This window comes from Sapajus apella, unplaced genomic scaffold, assembly GCF_009761245.1.
Source record: "Sapajus apella isolate SASKATOON/1434 unplaced genomic scaffold, GSC_monkey_1.0 scaffold179, whole genome shotgun sequence".
Taxonomy (NCBI): domain Eukaryota; kingdom Metazoa; phylum Chordata; class Mammalia; order Primates; family Cebidae; genus Sapajus; species Sapajus apella.
In genome coordinates, this window is record NW_022437119.1 from 840,018 (window position 1) to 859,142 (window position 19,125).

At 36.1% G+C, this 19,125-nt stretch overlaps 1 protein-coding gene across 11 annotated transcripts in view; it reads right to left on the reverse strand.

Moving 5' to 3' along the window:
- The window catches only part of ATP11C (ATPase phospholipid transporting 11C), a 217,303-nt gene that overhangs the window by 23,525 nt on the left and 174,653 nt on the right, over positions 1–19,125 (reverse strand). For all 11 annotated transcript variants that reach the window (XM_032268320.1, XM_032268311.1, XM_032268316.1 and 8 more), the window contains exons 21-24: positions 16,111–16,213; positions 14,789–14,934; positions 10,368–10,427; positions 2,657–2,784 (exon numbers count right to left, since the gene is read on the reverse strand). In XM_032268320.1, the coding sequence (XP_032124211.1) occupies positions 2,657–2,784; positions 10,368–10,427; positions 14,789–14,934; positions 16,111–16,213 (437 nt within the window). The remainder of the gene's footprint in view (positions 1–2,656; positions 2,785–10,367; positions 10,428–14,788; positions 14,935–16,110; positions 16,214–19,125) is intronic.

A 19,125-nucleotide genomic window follows, 5' to 3' on the forward strand; every position in this document is an offset into this window, starting at 1 on the left:
TCGAATGAAGAAACTGTCAAAAACTCAAGAATGGGGCAATCAACATGAAGGGGAGCATGAGAGAGAATCAAGATCTGGGGAGAGGTTGATGAGCAGCACAGGCCTGAGCACCTCCATATTATGGTAGGCAGCAGGTATACCAGAATCCTTTCGTTTGCCTTTCAACGCTGTAGAAGAAACAAATTACACCTGCTCCCTCTATAGAAAAACCAGTTTATTTTTTACATTTTTCTTAAAAATATGAAAACATCCAATTATGTTTTGTTTCACATCAAAGTGTTTGGAAATATCCAAGTTACTAAATCACCAAAGGTAAAATCTATAATACGCTACACAATGTCACTGCTAATATTAAGTGGCATGCTGTACAGAGAGCCATAGAGGAAGACCAGGGCTTCATGTTCACAAAGGAATAGTCAGAGTAATGAAGCAATCTAGAGTCTGGTGACAGGCCAAGAGCAATGTCTTGTCAAAGAAGGCATTCACTACTTATAAGCATGAGGTCAAAGAGGAAAGTGGCACTTTGGACTGGGCAATAGGTATGCCATGGACTTTATTTTTGCCTCAGATGTGGCAAGTCTATGCAAAATTCAGTAAATCATGACCTACACCTAAAGCACAGTCAATAAAACTTTATGAAAACCCTTATGATATATTTTACTCAACAGCTTTTTGCAGATTTTTGACATTCTTAATTTATACAAATGCTCAGCACAGCTCTAAGGGCTGGAGGAGGGTGTTAGAATAATAAGATTAATAGCTATCGTTGCCTGAAAACTTGTCAGGCGTTTTTTAGCTATTTTGTATATAGTGACTCATTTATTCCTCATAAAACCATTGTGATTAGGTGCTACTGTTGCCCATATATTACTGAAGATGAAACTGAGGCACACTGCAGTCAAGTAACCTGCATAAGGTCACATGGTTAAGTAGCAGAGGATTTCAGCCCAGGTGTTAGTTTGAGCTCTTGGTGGGACTGAATAGGAGGAAATCTGCCTACTACCCCTCAAATCCCACTTCACCAGAGCAACTGCACTATTGGGCTTCACTTTAGAAGTTGTCTGGAAACAACTGTAGTTAAAACAATGTTTTAAAACCACTGGCCTGCTGGAAAAAGCACTGGAAAGAGGACTGAATTCTGATCTTCATTTTGCATCTGGTTGTATCCTGTGTCCTTAGGTAAGTCATTTCTGGGCCTTGGTTCTTCATTTTCAAAAAGAGAATAGCAGGAGCTGATGCTTATAAGATTTCTACCAAAGTTCTAACGATTCTCCTCTAGATCTAATTACGCATTTACAACAAATGCAGGGATCAGCAGAACGTGTAAACACAATGCGGAGATAATCAGCAAACTCTAGACTGGGAGAAATTTTACAACATAAATAATCTGGTTTTGTCCACAAATAAATTGCAGGGTTAACTTACAGATTAAAAGAGGCTCAGAAAGTATATAAACCAATTGCAATGTGTGGACCTTCTTTGGATCCTGATTCAAATAAGCATGCTATGAAAAAAAGTGAGTCAACTGGAGAAATGTGAACACTGCCTGGCTATTTGATATTAAGGACTTGTTAAGTGATAGGGTATTACCATCTTTAAAAATCCTTATCTTTAAAAGATGCATAGTGAAATAACTTTTATATAATGTTTGAGATTTGCTTCAAAATAAGCCTTTGATAGAGCAGATAGGGTTATTAGTCGAACAGGAATGTCAAGGAGTTGAGAGTTGTTGAAGCTGAGTGGTTAAGACAAACTGAGTGGTTCCACAACTATTTACATTCATTCATTATATAAATAGCATTCTCTCTACTTTTATGTATGTCTGAAATTTTCCTTAATGAAGACCTTTAAAATGATAAATTTTATAACTCTGTATAATTCTAACAATTGCTAAATGTAACTTTTATGAGTCATGCTGGTTTAAAAAAATCCCTTAAATTTGTGCATCTTCATTTCATACAAATAAATCATCCAAACCTCTCTATTGCCTTTGTTACCTACAATTTAGCAATGCTTACAATCTGCTGTAAATTAACATCTTTATCCTCAGCTGTAGGCTATAATCTAAAAAACCAATTAAATCATAAGTTAAGCAACTGGGGCTAGTGCTAAGTCCCCCGTCCACAGAGAAAAGCATCTATTTCAACTGACACAAAATGAATACAGTGGCTTATGAGTTCATTATTTTCTTCAACAAAACAGTTTTAGAATGGGGTTAACAAAGGTGGGGTATGGGGTGGCTAATGCTGTAGGTGCAGTTTACATGAGAAAGGGTAATATAACTTCATCATTCAATCTGCAACAAGTAGGAATCAATATTCTAAACTACGGAAGATCTTTGTGTGTGCTTTTTTTTATTTTGGAGTTAAAATATCATGTCTTCCCATGAGACACCAGAACATTATGACATCGTAGGTTTAAGTTTTAGAAATGAGTGACTCTGAACTAAATGTTTCACACAGTTTCAAGCACAGAACCCACACCTAGGAAATATGTCATTTTCCTGTTGTCATTTTCAATAGCTAAAAATTCCAAACAGAACCACATAATCAAACCAAAAACCAAGTACATAGTTCTGTGTTCTTCTCACCTGCAGGTGAAATGAAAACCACAACTTTGAAAGTCTTAGGGGGTTTTAACTAAATATTTAACTTACATATACAATCGGGGATCTGAGGTCAGGGTGTCAACGTTGATGTGCTGTTCCAGTAGACTATAGGCTAGGATAGGCAGGGATGTGAAGCAGATATTATACATTGTAAGGTAAGCAGCATCATACAGTGGCTATAATAAAAAACAGAGGAAAGAAAGAAATTTCATATAACAATCATCTACAAGATGATATTTATGTATGTGGAAAACTTACTAGCTAAAATAAGAAAGTTTTCTGTCATGCTTTTGGTGGTGGCAAAGGAAACTGTAAATAAGATCACTGCCTAGTAACTACAAAAAAGAATCTAACATATTGTGATGTGTCACATTAATATACCTCCCCTTAAACAGAATCTAATTTAGAATGTTCACACGCTATAAGCTGCGTTTCTAATAGACGTTAATAACTTTTCAAAAGATTATTTAGTAGCTAAAACTAGTTATTCAGGAGTTACTTCAGCAAAGACCATTAAGTGAAGAATCCTTACAGAAACTAAATATAGGCAGCAGCCAGCCTGTGTCACCATTGTTTTGGTTAACATTTTACGTATTTTTGGTTAGCATTTTCAAGTCCAAATTGTGTATTTTCTAACATCCTCTTCCTGAGAAGCCCTATAGTTCCTCATGGAGTGTGTTATTCCTCCCTGACTGAGAAATAAACCTAATCTGATCAACTCCCAGTGCGGTCCTGGTGGTCTTTGACTGGAGAACTAGGAGAATCTTAAGCTCCTATAACAGAATCTGGTATACAAAAAGCATTCAATTAATACTAGATGAATAAATAAATGAGTACAGGTAGAAAGCTGTAACATTTCTAAAGTCCTGCTCTGATATTATATATCTTCCTTTATTGAAAAATTTATTCTATGAACCTTATTCTGACAAAAGTATTTACTTCAGTATTTATCTACACAGTGCTAAAGACTGTCATACAAACATTTTCTGTGGCCTGAATAAATAATTCCCCATACTTCTATGTGTTTTTCACATGTATAAATGTCCCTTAATTAATAAAATGCATTTAACTATGACACAAATTAACAAAGTAATGTATTTTCAATCAATGGCTATGAAAAATAATTACTATCATAATGGAGATTGACTCTAAAAGGCTAGGGATGACTTCAATAGCGCATTAGTTACTTCACTAATTGACTGCAGGACATTTACTGAGTGTCTACTAAATGACAAGTACTAGGGACAAAGATGACTTATTCCCTGTCACCAAAGAGGTCAAATTCTAGATGGAGAGGCAGAATGAGAGGTGCACAAGGAGCTGGGGAAGCCCAGAGGAGGGGACAACAACTCTGGCAGCAGGAGAGACAAAGCAAATGATAATGGATGCAACATTCTCCATGAAGTTGAAAGACACTTCCAACATACTTTCTATAAACAAAGATTTAAGCTCAGTAAAGATATTCCACTGAATTAAAAAGTACAAAAAAGGTGTTGCATTCCTTTTTATTTTCAAAAGAGAGGACTAGTCCGTGGCATATAACAACACACTCTCTTTGAAAACTACTCATTTTCACTAATGAGTAAATTTAAAAAAAAATACAACTCGGATTGACTAGTGTGTAATTTAGCCTTAACTTTCATTAATACAAAAGAAGCAACAATCTACTTTTATTTCACTATGGTACTTTAAAATCACATGACAGATAATTGTAATTCTTAGGTACATAATTAGAATGTCCCCAAAACAAATGGGGTTTAGTTGATAATACTGTTTTTTATGAAACCTGTTACAATGTTTTCTTTTCATTAAAAAAAAAAATCTATCCCAGTTTTGCTAAAGAAAGGAAAGCTTTTTTTGGTAAAGAATCTGAATCTTGGTCCATATCTACACTCTTCATAGTCCTCTTTGCAAGTTCCAGAGAATGCCTAATGTGCTTCTGGACTGAAAAAGGCTGACTACCCATAGGTACTCCAAAGATATTTGCAATAAAAGGTTGCTACATTTAGCACTAGCACAAGACCAAAATCAAAAATAAAGATTTTGCATATCACATTACCTCTTGAACTCTCCTAGTACACTTTTACCTTCCTTTTACCTGGTACATTTTCCTTTAAGATGTCCATGTAGTTCTTTCTCTTACTTCCTTCAGGTCTCTGCCCAAATGTCACCTCATCAGAGAGACCTTTCTAGGTCTCTAAAACAGCAGCCCTCTCTCCCGGTCACACTCCATCACTTTATAATGCTTTCTTTTTTCCACCATAGCATATATCAGCAACCAATATAATGTATTTGATTGTTGTCTTTCACCCTATCACTACACACTGCAAGTTTCATGAGAGCAAGGAAGCTTGTTTTGATCATTGCTATAGCCTCACCATGTAACCTGGCACAAAGTAGGCAATCAAGAAATAGTTGAAAAAAAAAAAATGAATCTACCAGTTGAGGAACAGAGGAGCCAAACATCAACTCCTATGGAACCATAAGCAGTTAAGGTAATCTAAGCAGACTGAAGACAATCCATGGTTTGAATCTCAGATGGCTTTATAAGAAATAAGTCATTTTTGCCCTAAAACTCGTGCTTGATAAACATGTTTTAAAAGAATAACAAAGCAACAGACTTCTTCCAAAATGAAAACTATATTTCCACCAAAACAAGCCAACTTACCTTTAGCACACTGCTACACATTAGTTAAGAGAATTTCAAATAGCTTTTTAATACTTAGATCCATCCAAGAAAGTACGGAATTAGCAACATTTTGCTCAATAGCAATTTGAATGTTCAAGAAAAACAGATTGATCAGAATTTACAAAAGTCTCTAATACTATTAATTTTGAATACAAGAAGGTTGATGGCACTTCCAAAAACTGAAAGATGCTTAATTCATAATGTGAGCTGTTTATAACTGGCACTACTGGGCTAATGACATGGCACTGAAGTAAGGGACAGCATATCAAACAGTAAAGAGGCAAATTCAAGAGAAAGAGAACAGTCATTTCCATTGAGAAGAATGCATTCTCTTAAAAATACTACCAGAGACTTTAACACCCTACTGACAGTATGAGACACATCACTGAGGCCAAAAGTTAACAAAGATATTCAGGCCCTGAACTCAACATGTGACCAAATGGACCTAATAGATATCTACAGAACTCTCTATCCCCCCTCCAAACAACAGAATATACATTCTTCTTATCGCCACATGGCACATACCCTAAAATCAATCACACAATTGGACATAACAATCCACAGCAAATTCAAAAATACAAAAATCATACCAACCATACTCTCAAACCACAGTGTGATAGAAATTAATACTAAGAAAAATCACTCAAAACCATACAACAACATGAAAATTAAACAACCTGCTCCTGAATGATTTTTGGATAAATAATAAAATTAAGGTGAAAAACAAGAATTTCTTTAAAACTAATGAGAACAAAGATACAACATACCAGAATCTCTGGGACACAGCTAAGAAAGTGTTAAGAGGAAAATTTATAGCACTAAATACCCACATCAAAAAGTTAAAAAGAGGGCCAGGTGCGGTGGCTCAAGCCTGTAATCCCAGCACTTTGGGAGGCCAAGGCAGATTCTTTGAGGTCGGGAGTTCAAGACCAGACTGACCAACAAGGTGAAACCCTATCTCTACTAAAATATAAAAATTAGCCAGGTGTGGTGATGGGCATCTGTAATCTCAGCTTCTCAGGAGGCTGAAGGAGGAAAATCTCTTAAAACCAGGAGGTGGAGAAGGCAGTGAGCCAAGATTGTACCACTGCACTCCAGCCTGGGTGGCAGAGTGAGACTCCCTCTCAAAGGACAAAAAAAGTTAGAAAGAGGTCAAATTGACCACCTAACATCACAACTAGAAGAACTAGAGAAACAAGAGCAAATCAACCCCAAAGCTAGAAGAAGACAAGAAATAACCAAAATCAGACCTGAATTGAAGGAAACTGGGATATAAAAAAACCGTACGAAAGATCTGAAATCCAGGAGATGGTTATTTGAAAAAGTTTAATAATATATATAGACTACTAGCTAGACTAATAAAAAAGAAGATTCAAATAAACACAATCAGAAATGACAAAGCAGATGATGCCACTGGCACAAAAGAAATACAAAAAACCCCTCAGCGACTACTATGAGCATTTGTATGCACACAAACTAGAAAACCTACAAGAAATGGTTAAATCTCTGGTTGTATGCAACTTCCTAAGACTGAACTAGTCAGAAAACCAGGGATTTCCTGAATACTTGAAAAGACCAATAATGACTTCCAAAACTGAATCGTAATAAAAGGTCTCCCAACCAAAAAAAAAAAAAAAAAAAAAAAAAAAAGCCCAGGACCAGACGGAGTCATAGCCAAATTCTACCAGATGTATAAAGATGATCTGATAGCATTCCTACTGAAACTATTCCAAAAAATTGAGGAGGAAGGTTTTCTCCCTAAATCATTCTATGAGGCCAGCATCATTCTGATACGAAAACCTTGGCACAGACACAACAACAACAAAAAAAGAAAACGTTAGGCCAATATCCTTGATGAAGATAGATGCAAAAACATTCAACAAAATACTAGCAAACTGAATCCAGCAGCATATCACAAAGCTAACCCACCATGATCAATCAGGCTTTATCACTAGAATGTAAGGTTGGTTCAATATATGCAAATCAATAAATGTGATTTATTACAGAAACAGAACTAAAAACAAAAACCACATGATCATCTCAATAGATGCAGAAAAAGTTTTCAGTAAAACTCATCATGTTAAAAACTCTCAACAAACTAGGTATTGAAGGAACATTCTTCAAAATAATAAGAGCCATCTAAGAAAAATCCATAACCAACATCACACTTAACAAGCAAAAGCTGGAAGCATTCCCTCAAAACCCAGAAGACAAGGATGCCCTCTCTCACCACTCCTATTTAACATAGTACTGGAAGTCCTAGCCAGAGCAATCAGGCAAGAGAAAGAAATAAAGGGCATCCAAATAGGAAAACAGGAAGTCGAACTATCTCTGTTTGCAGATAATATAATTCAATACATAGAAAACCTCATAGCCTTGGCCCAAAAGCTCCTTGACCTGGTAACTTCACCAAAGTTTCAGGGTATGAAATCAATGTACAACAATCAATAGCAATCATATACACCAACAATGTCCAAGCTGAGAGCCAAATCAGTAACATAATCCCATTCACAATAGCCACAAAAATAATTAAATGCCTAGGAGTACAGCTAACCAGTGAGGTGAAAGATCTTTACGATGAGAACTACAAAACGCTGCTCATAGAAATCAGAGATGACACAAACAAATGGAAAAACATTCCATGCTCTTGGATAGGAAGAATCAATATTGTTAAAATGGTCATGCTGTCCAAAGCAATTTACAGATTAAATGCTATTCCTATCAAACTACTAATTACATTCTTCACATTTAGAAATAAATGTTTTAATATTCATATGGCACCAAACAAAGGGCCCAAATAGCCAAGGCAATCCTAAGCAAAAGAAACAAAGCTGGAGACATTACCTGACTTCAAACTGTACTACAGGGCTACAGTAACCAAAACAGCATGGTACTGGTACAAAAACAGACATACAGACCAATGGAACAGAAGAGAGAGCCCAGAAAAAAAGGCCACACATCTATGATCACCTCATCTTCAACACAATTGACAAAAAACAAGCAACGGGGAAAGGAATCCCTATTCAATAAATGGTGCTGGGATAACTCACTAGCCATATGCAGAAGATTGAAACTGGACCCATTCCTTATGCCATATATAAAAATCAACTCAAGATGGATTAAAGACTTAAATGTAAAACCTAAAACTATAACCACCCTGGAAGACAACCTAGGATATACCGGTCTGGACATAGGACCTGGCAAAGATTTCATGGCAAAGATGATGAAAGCAATAGCAACAAAAACAAAAACTGACAAATGGTACCTAATTAAATAGTTTCTGCATACAAGAAGATGATTATTAACAGAGTAAACTGACCAGAGTAAAAAACCTACAAAATGAGAGAAAACATTTGCAAATGATGAACGTGACAAATGTCTAATATCTAGCATCTATAAATAACTTAAATAAATTTACAAGCAAAAATAAAACACCCCCATTGAAAAGTGGGCAAAGGACATGAACAGAAACTTTCCAAAAGAAGACATACACGCAGCCAGCTAGCGTATGAAAAAACGCTCAACATCACTAATCATTAGAGAAATGTAAATCAAAACAAAAATGAAATACCATCTCACACCAGTCAGAATGGCTGTTATTAAAAAGTCGAAAAATAACAGATGCTGGCAAGGTTGCAGAGAAAAGGGGAACACTTGCACACTGTTGGTGGGAATGTAAATTAGTTTAGCCATTGTGGAGAGCAGTGTGGTGATTCCTCAAAGACCTTAAAACAGAATTACCATTCAACCCAGCAATCCCACTACTGGGTATATACCTGAAGGAATATAAATTATTCTACCATAAAGACACACGCACATATATGTTTACTGCAGCACTCCTCATAATATCAAAGACATGTAATCAACCTAAATGCCCATCAATGGTAGACTGGATAAAGAAAATGTGGTACATACACACCATGAAATACTATGTGACCATAAAAAAGAGTCAGATCCTGTCGTTTGCAGCAACATAGATGGAGCTGGAGGCCATTATCCTAAGCAAACTAACACAGGAACAGAAAACCAAATACAGCATATTCTCACTTATAAGTGGCAGCTAAACAATGAAAACACATGGACACAAAGAAGGGAACAACAGACACCAGAGACTACTTCAGGTTGTAGGGTGAGAGGATCAAAAAGCTACCTATCGGATACTATGCTTATTACCTGGGTGACAAAATAAACTGTACACCAAACTCCTGTAGCATAAGTTTACCTATATAACAAACCTGCACATGCACTCCTGAACCTAAAAGTTAAAAAAAAGAAAAAATACTGCCAAAGAATTAGAAAAAATCACTTCCTACCAGGAAGAATCAAGAAGAAAACATAAATGTATTCATAAGTGTACTTTGTATTCACAGAAATGTATACAAAGCTTGCCTTTGAAATTTAGAAACTCAGTCTCTAATACCTATGGCAATGTGGTAGCTCAGTCTGGCAAAATCACTAAACTTCTCATAGATTAATTAAAAATTTCTGAGTCACTGAGTATTATAGCTCCTGTATTTCACTATACTTCCACGAGAAGTAATGCCAAATCCATTTCAGTTGTTTAAAACAAAGATGCCTTCCCATCCTACCAGTTAGGTATCAAGTTAATATATAGCATACTCCTTATGTATGTTCAGAAAACAATAGAAGGCAAAACATCTATAGCTGCTTTATGTAATCCAAGGCTTTCTCTAGGAATGACAGTTCTCGACTAGCTTAAAGATTAATATTTTCTATAAAACTAACCTGAGAAGCTCCAAAGTTTGGAGATTTCATTTAATGAAATATTAAGTTATAACATTTTAGAATTGTGAAACAGATTTTATACATTGATAAAAAGGGAAATTTCAAAATACTCTTTGTAATGTTATCACAACTCTAACAGGGTATACCAAAATGAAGGTAACAATAGGAAAACTAGTAAAGCAAAGACATAAACATTTGCTGTTGTTAAAACCAAGAGGTCCTTTTACTTTAGACATACATCTCTAATCTCTATAAATCTAATATATAAGGATAATTTATTAACAGCAAATGCAAACATTATAATGAATAACTTGGGAAACAAACCTGTTGTGAGAATCCACAGAAGAACTGGTACAAAAACTGTGGCAAAATGAAACAAAGGTTCTAGAAAAAAAACATTAAGACAAGAATTAACATCTTCACTTAATCAACTTGCTAAACTAAAATGGGAATATATATGCCAAATAGTTTACAATTATTCCTAAATCCTTCTAATGTCAGAATGCAATAAACCTCTATTCCAGAGACATAAGGTAACAACTCAAAAAATTATTAATTCATATTAAGAACAACTTTTGCCCTATCAAGGCAGAAGAGGATCTTATTTACTTTATGAGAATCTCTTGCTATTCTTCTTCCAGGAAAGAAATGAGCTAATCCAATATGAACACTAAATGGTACTGTATCTTTAACACCAATTAGATTTGCAAATCATATAGTAGACTGACAATGCTATAAGCATACAAAGTCAATGCCAATAGTTAGGAAACTACTACAGATTATATTGACACTAACAATATCAACAAATGCTTTAATACCTTTATTACTACCTCATCAAACAATCAACATATCATTATTGAGCATCTACTATACACAAAGATGGCACATAGGTGATACAAAAAAAAAAGTCAACTTCTTTCTCCTAAGTCAGGGCCCCCACCCCACCCCTTCCCGAGGCTGCACAACAGGAGGTAGCGGCAGGCAAGTGAGCCTAACAGTCTGAGGTCCCCGATGCCAAAAAGGTTGGAGATTGCTGTCCTAAGGGACTTCTTTAATTTGAAATCAAATACTAAAAAGGCAAGCAGAAAAGAAATACAAGCTGGGAATTCATAAGGTAGTAAAAGCTACTAAGTGTGATTATAAAATATTGAAATTGATGTCTTTAAGCAAAACCACTAGGACTAGAATTTTCAAACAAGTGCTATCCTTCAAAGCAGGCTGTAAGCTTCTTTGCTGTCACTTGCTCATGGTTATCTCTGAACTTCCCTTCAACAAGCTGCTTCAAGAGCCCACTTTCCAGTCATGCCAGAAAACCAGTCTCCTCCCTTCTGTCAGCTAATTCTCCAGAATTAGCTCTAGGAGACTTGAGACTGTTTTTAAAAATCAAATGCAACCTTAAAGGATGAACATCTACCACAGCTGAGGATATTCAGATCAATGTACTACTGGCTCTGGAGGACGTTTCTAAAGAAATGAGCTCAACATGTTTTGAATCACCCCTGCAGTATGAGTCAGAGCTCCCAAGGTCATCACCTGGAAGGGCAACACTCATTTTATATTATCAGTTCTGATACAAGGCAAGATGTAGTTCAAAGTATTTCTCGAGTCACAATTTACGTAAAAAATAAGTGTTCTGAGGTTGAAGTAGGTAGAGTTCAGTGAGGATCATAGGGTTGCTTCATGAGAAGGGAGAGTGGGTGTCTACCTCATCCATGAGAATGTAAGTTTCATGAGAACTGGGACATTACCTGTCTTATTCCATGGTGTATCCTCAAGTGCCTAAAACAGGACTTGGCACATGATAATACATTTAAAATACATTTGTTGACTGACTGAATAAAGAAGTTAAAACTTGAACTATGAATAAAGATGAACAGGACATACTGATGGCAGGAACCAAGGCAAGAACGTATATATTTTAAACTTATATGGTAAGACAGGGTCAGACTGTGGGGTGCCTTAAAAGCCAGACTAAAGCTGAGACAATAGAGAGTAAAGTTTCTAAGGAACAAGCTGAAAAGTGGCATTCTTTTTTTTTGTTGCTTAATTATTTGTTTATTTATTTATTTATTATACTTTAAGTTCTGGGGTACATGTGCAGATAGTGCAGGTTTGTTACATAGGTATACACGTGCCATGGTGGTGGTTTGTTGCATCCATCACCCCGTCATCAATATTATGTATTTCTCCTAATGCTATCCCTCCCCATGTCCCCACCCCCTACTATTCCTCCCCTAGACCCCCATCCCCCAGGCCCCAGTGTGTGATGTTCACCTCCCTGTGTCCTTATGTTCTCATTGTTCAACACGAAAAGTGGCATTCTTTAAACACTAATCAAGTTGAATTATGTAAGGAGGATTAAATTGAGAAACGTAAAGCAGGAAGACCTGTCACTGAAGTACTCCACGAGTGGGCAATAACAATTTGAAGATGCAGTGGCAAGAGGAAGGAAAGACTTCTTAGGCCAGCCAAATAGAGTTGGAAATACTAGAAATCCTCTTGGCACAAAAGATATTAATAAAAAAGAAATACTGCTGAGTCAGTAACCAAGATGATAATGGGCCTAGAGATACTAAGGAAAGACAGAGGTTATCATCTACATAAATAGCTGCCGGTCAACATTTGCCATTTTAATGCTTGTTTTGTTCTCCTTAACAGATCATTCCTTCCATCTGGTGGCAGGTGCTTGAATTGCAGGCCAAAATTCGAAAGAGGCAAAGTAAGCCTCTGGAATAGGTTCAGATTACTAGGCAGATCTGTATGACAAATCTTCAAGGGATCTCCTACTAGGTGGAGGTCAAGAGAGAATAACCCTTTATTTCCATGAACTGCTGGGTACAAGGCGCAACAGACCCTAACTGTGACACAGGAAAAGTCATGGATTTGGATTAAATGAGTCTATGGTGGAACATCTAGCTCTGTCACTTCCAGGCTAGAAAGCCAAAGGCAAGTTATATCATCTTTCTGAGCTCTATTTTCCATGTATCTTAAATGGAGATAATACTACTTGCTTCATAGGATGTTTGTGAGGATTACATTTTTTAAAAAGTGATTTTGTGAACTCACAAAATACCTTACACATATTGGGTTACCATCATCATTATCATCATCTTCCCCCTCCCACAGTGTTTGGCCTGGCTACCAAAGGATACTGGCTGGCAGGGTCTTAGAAAATCTGTGAAACTGGGTTCACAGTTTCATAAATATATATTTTCATTAATATAAAGTTAGTAAGAAAGACCCAGGCTTGACTATAGACAACTGACATGCAAAATCAGTTGCTGAGCATTAGCTCTTGTAAAATATAGAGTATGAAATTCAAATATCATAACTACTTGAATCATATACTAAATTCCATAGGATTTGAGTAGTTGGAACATACACTTAATACTATACCTACAAACTAGAATATAAGAAATTTGGTAAATTCTATTCCCTGGAAGACAATAACAGGTATGCAGACTCACTCTAATGTATACTGTAATGCTTGGTGATAAAACGAAACCAAGGTATTGTTGAGGAAACTACTTGAGTGTCCAATATTGGGGATTTGTGATGTTGCACAATCATGTTTTGAAGAATATTAAATTGGGTGAGAAAAATGTTCACAATATAAATTAAATGAAAAAGGCAAGTGCAAAGCAAGATGTATTACACCAATATGTACAAGGTCTCTTTTGGGAATGATAGAAAAGTTTTATAATTAGACAGTGATGATAGTTGCACATCATAGTGAACACATTGTAAGTCACTGAATTATACACTTTAAAATGGTGAAATTTAGGCCAAGCACGGTAGCTGAAGCCTGTAATCCCAGCACTTTGAGAGGCTGAAGGGGGCAGATTACTTGAGGTCAGGAGTTCGAGACTAGCCTGGCCAACATGGTGAAACCCTGTCTCTACTAAAAATACAAAAATTAGCCATGCATGGTGACATGTGCTTGTAATCCCAGCTACTTGGGAGGCGGAGGCATAAGAATCGTTTGAACCCAGTAGGCGGAGGCTACAGTGAGCTCAGATTGCACCACTGCACTCCAGCCTGGGCAACAGAGCGAGACTCTGTCTTTAAGAAAAAAAAAGGTAAATTTTGTTAAATTATATCTCAAAAAAAATTTTTTTTAACCCTTATGTAGTGTATAGTGTATAAAAGTATAAAAATAGTATGTACACACATTAATTTGTATAGACAAAAGACCAGAAGGTCACATATCACAATGTTACCACTGGTTCTCTTGGTTGGCATGTTTATAGACAATTACAAATGACTGCAAAAATTTCATTTTAGAAATTTTTTTTTTTTTTTTGTAGAGACAAGGACTCATTATATTGCCCAGGCTGGTCTCGAAATCCTGATCTCAAGTGATCCTCCTGCCTTGACCACCCAAAGCACTAGGATTATAGGAATGAGCCATTACCAGGCCAAAATGTTCTATTTTTTTGATTGGTGTGATGGTTACATGGATGTATACATTTGGCAAAACTCATGAAACTGTACACTTTTGATGAATACACTGTGTTGTATTTAATTTATACTTCAATAAAGAGGGCTTTAAAATTCCTATAGGATATTTTACATCAAAAGGAATTTCTGGTTTCTGATTCATTCAACAGACCACCTCTGCTTTGTTGACTACAAATTTCACTATGACATAGCAAAAGCAGCATGAAAAAAGGAACAAAACCATGACCACGCTGAGCCAATGCTGGATTTAAACAAAATTAAATTACATATATTTTATCACATACCTTATAGAAGAAGTACTGTACAAGGTGTGCTATTCTCACATAATATAGATGTCCATGAGCCAAGAGCAGTTTCTTTAAGTGTTTAAACTTTGGAACAGAATAATCGCTATTCCTAGCTGCTTGGCGACCTTCTTTGCCTTTAATTCCTAAAAGAGAGTATCTCTATACAGTGAGTATTTTCTAGAATAAATGACTCCCAGATTTATTTTCATAGTTTCAACTTAGTTAAATGTCATAGTTCTATTCTATCATTTAGTTTCCCCTTTTTAAAAACCAAAGGGGTAGTAACAGTGACACTGAGACTTACCAAATAATTTAACTAGGTTTAACTGGTAACTCCCTATTTGTAATACAACATATAATAATTAAATAGAATCATTATTTCAATCATTACAAGGCAAAAATTATATGAAGGAAAAAGATTCAACTTAAAAATGATTAAGTCACTCATTAAGTGCTTAATTGTGTATGATGCTAGACTAGGTGTTTTAAGGCAACTCAGAAACCTGGGGTTTGTGGTCTAGTAGCTCAATGATAAAACAGTGAAATTCTTTCATGAATGAGGGTTCTATTAGCTTGAGCAGCTTTAGGCCATTTCCATACTTGGATAACCAACGAGTAGAACTTTAGTTGCACACTAAATAGTACTACTTCCAAATGGAAAGAACAATTTGGGAATCCAAACTGCAGTACAATAATTCACAAGATATGAATTCCATATCTGGCCCCACCACCCTGCCAAAACAAACTAGCTAACTAACTTGCTGAGGAGTTAGTTTTGTTGCCTAACAGCAACCTGAGAAGGGAAAAAATGGTACAGGTGGTGGAAAAGCTGTTGCTGCATGTCAACATATAAATTCAACACCACAGCCCAAACTACCCATAAATACTGCCACGTTGAAAAACAGCCAACCAGTTATCATTTCTCAGCTCCAAACAGTTGAGATCTCAAAAGATATAGTACAGCAACATAAGCAGGCCGTCTGGCCAGGAGCAGAAAATCAATAAAAATTTCATGCATGCTGTCAAAGTAAGAGCTAAACAGTCAATTGTGCTGCCACTAGCTTTGGGAAATTCACTTGACTTGGCTAGTTGAAAAATATCCTTTAACTTTGTAACACTGCTACATTTCTACCACAGGGTAGACCTTGGGATGGACATGTTGCATGATCAGATGAGGCCTTCATTTACTTAACAATTATCATTCCAAAATTCAAATTCAAGATGAGCAACCAAAACAGTCACTCTAGAATATAAGACCACACTACCTAAAAGCAATACTGGTACTTTTTACAGCTGCCATCTCATTAGATATATCTTACCTATTCCCACATGGGATTCCAAGATCATACTAACATCATTGGCACCATCACCTATCGACAGAGTTATTGGGCTGCCTTTTAAATTCTTCACCATTCTGACAATCTAAATATTAAATACAAAAGAGGTATAAAAACGGTCAAAGAAGAATGTAAGATTGGACTACTTTAGGGGTTTATGCCTCATTCACACTTGTAAATAGTGACCTTGCAAATAGAAAGGTAGTTTGTGCATATATAGTCATCCCTCAGTATCCTTGGAAGATTGGTTCCAGTACCCTCGTAGATACCAAAATCCTCCTGCATACTTTAAATTATCTCTAGGTTACTCTGAATACCTAACTACAATATAAATGTTATGTAAATAGCTGTCATACTATATTGTTTTAAAATCTGTATTATTTATTGTTATATTGTTAATTGTTTTAGTTTTATACTAATGTTTTCAATCCACAGTTGTTTGGATCTGTGGATGCAGGACCCGTGGATACGGAGGGCCAACTGTAATATGTACAATAGTGTCAAATTCATAGAATGCAGAACACAGCCATTCAAACTGTAACACCAACACCAATTTGTCCTAGTTCTGTACATACATGAACTATCAAAAAACTTGCCTCTCATGCATATTAGAGGTCAATACATTTCCTTCTTTTGTGATTGCATCATGTGTTATTTCAGATCCAATGTTGAATGTATGACAGAAGCCAGAAAGTTGATTTGGGGTAACATATATAGGGCCACCAGAACCAAGTGGAAAGTCAGAGAACAATGTTTTTGGTTACTTTCTACTCTCTCCTTGCTGCTGACACTCTCACCTTTTCTAGGAGCACATCAACCCTTATTCCCAGGAACCTACCTAATGTTAAATTCTTGCACCTATCTGGCTGCCAACTAAACTTTAATAAATCTCTCACTGCTCAATATGATCTGACCTCTCCTATGAGTAGCTATATTTTAAAAGATGTATACTAAAGGGGCTGACATTTGCAGAAAGATGCCCAAGATATGTGTACAAAGTCTGTCACTATTCCCTGAGTGTTTTTTCAGATCAAAGCCTGTCACTATTCCCTGAGTGTTCTTCAAGATGTATAAATGATACTGTGTAATTCAGTGCCATGTTCATGACAGGTACTGAAAAAAATGTTCATCCCTGGTACTAAAATACTTCTGTCTTGTGGTTCTCCAAAAACCTTCTGGCAGAGTTATTTGTCGGAAGTCTATTGAGTAATCAGCTGCCCTCCTTCCCTATGTTTTAGATAATCACTGTTAGATGTGGCAAGCCACAAAACCCCTTGGAATCCAGCAGCTTAAAAAAACTTTAAATAATTTAGTAGCTAAATAATGCTTTGCAAAAATACTGTCCTCACAATTGCTCTGACCAGTTAACATAAATAAAATCCATTTTCAACATAACTGGAGTGATTAAAAATAATTCATATGAGGCTAAGGCACCCTGCAGTTATTTCTTTAAACAGAATTCAATCAGGTTGTAGTTGTATTAAATGGTACAAAGAAACCCCACATCCAATTCCACTTAACACAAAAATGTTGTGACTGCAAAATGCCAGCTTTCCCCAATCCCTCCCCCTCAGGTTGGTTCCTCTTAAAAACTTTATAGAAGACTGTCAGAAATCACCTGTAAGTGAAAGAATAAAAGACAAAATTAAAGAACCCCAACTAAATTTGTTTGTAATAGGCTACAACAATGGTTAACTAAGTGCACATGTTATACTGTGTGCAGTAATGATTTGCACGTCAAGGAAAAAATACACAGCCAGGGAAGGTTTAGAGAAGGCAATAAAATTATCAAGAGTGACAGCTTCTGTATGAAAATATAGACTAAAAAGAGTAAAACTCATCCTTGTGGAAAGATAAAAGGGTATTCAATCATGTACCATAAAATAATGAAGGATTTAGATTGGTAAACATGGACTTTTTCACTTAGCCCTAGGTCAACTAGATTAAGACCTCTTCAATCTCTAGGATAGCTTCATGAAAAAAAAGTTACAAAATATTGTTTATTCATCAATTATAATAGCTTGCTTTATTTTATATACAGGAATGTGCTAAGAGCCAAAACAGAAAGTTTCATTAGACACCTTAAAAAGCATATAAATGAAGTAGTAAAGTTAGGTCATGAGTACAAGAATATTAGATAAACAGATTAACAATACAAGGTAACAAAACGTAGCATCTGTGCAGGGTTACGTGATACTGTCATCCACATAAGAAGGTCTAGGATGTCAGAGAAGGGAGAAGACATCACATGCCCAAGTGATCAGAAATTTTACAGAAGGAAGAGTGATTTGATCTAAATCACAAAATATTAGTTAAGACTCGCATAGATGAGAAAGAAAGGAGTATTTCAGAGAAAGGGATTAGCATATCCAAGAGCATACAGCCAGATAAATACAGTACCTGCTGAGAGAAGAGATCTGGCTTGCCCAGATCAATTGGAATTTTCATATGGGGGACATGGACAGAAATATCTGGAGCTAGTTCAACAGGGAGTGATATGAAAGTGGCAGCAGGGTGTAGGAAGAAGTGGAGGAAAGCAAGACTGTAGGCAAAGAGAGAAGTTAGGTGGCTAGTTCCAGAAGTTCAATGAGCTATTGAAAGGCCTGGCTCGGAAAGGTAATGAAAAGAAAGGAATAGATGTAAAAGACAATGTAATAAGAAATATACAACATTTAGTTACTAAGACCACAAACCACAATGGAAGAGTAAAGTATGTGGAAAGGCAACACAGGTTTCAAGGTTTTGAATCTAGAAATCTGGAAGTACACTGAGGTCAGTCATAGAAAAAGAACATGCCAAGGAAAATGATGGTTGGACTCTAGAGAAGTCAGATTTGGGGTGATAATCCCACACCTAAGAATATGTGTTTGGCTGAAGAAGATGATTACCAAATATTTGGATTGGGGATAGTGACTTGAACATCACCTACGTGAACGTGACAGCTAAGTATGTAATATCCTGCAAGAAATGACTATACTGACAGAAATAAAACAAAAT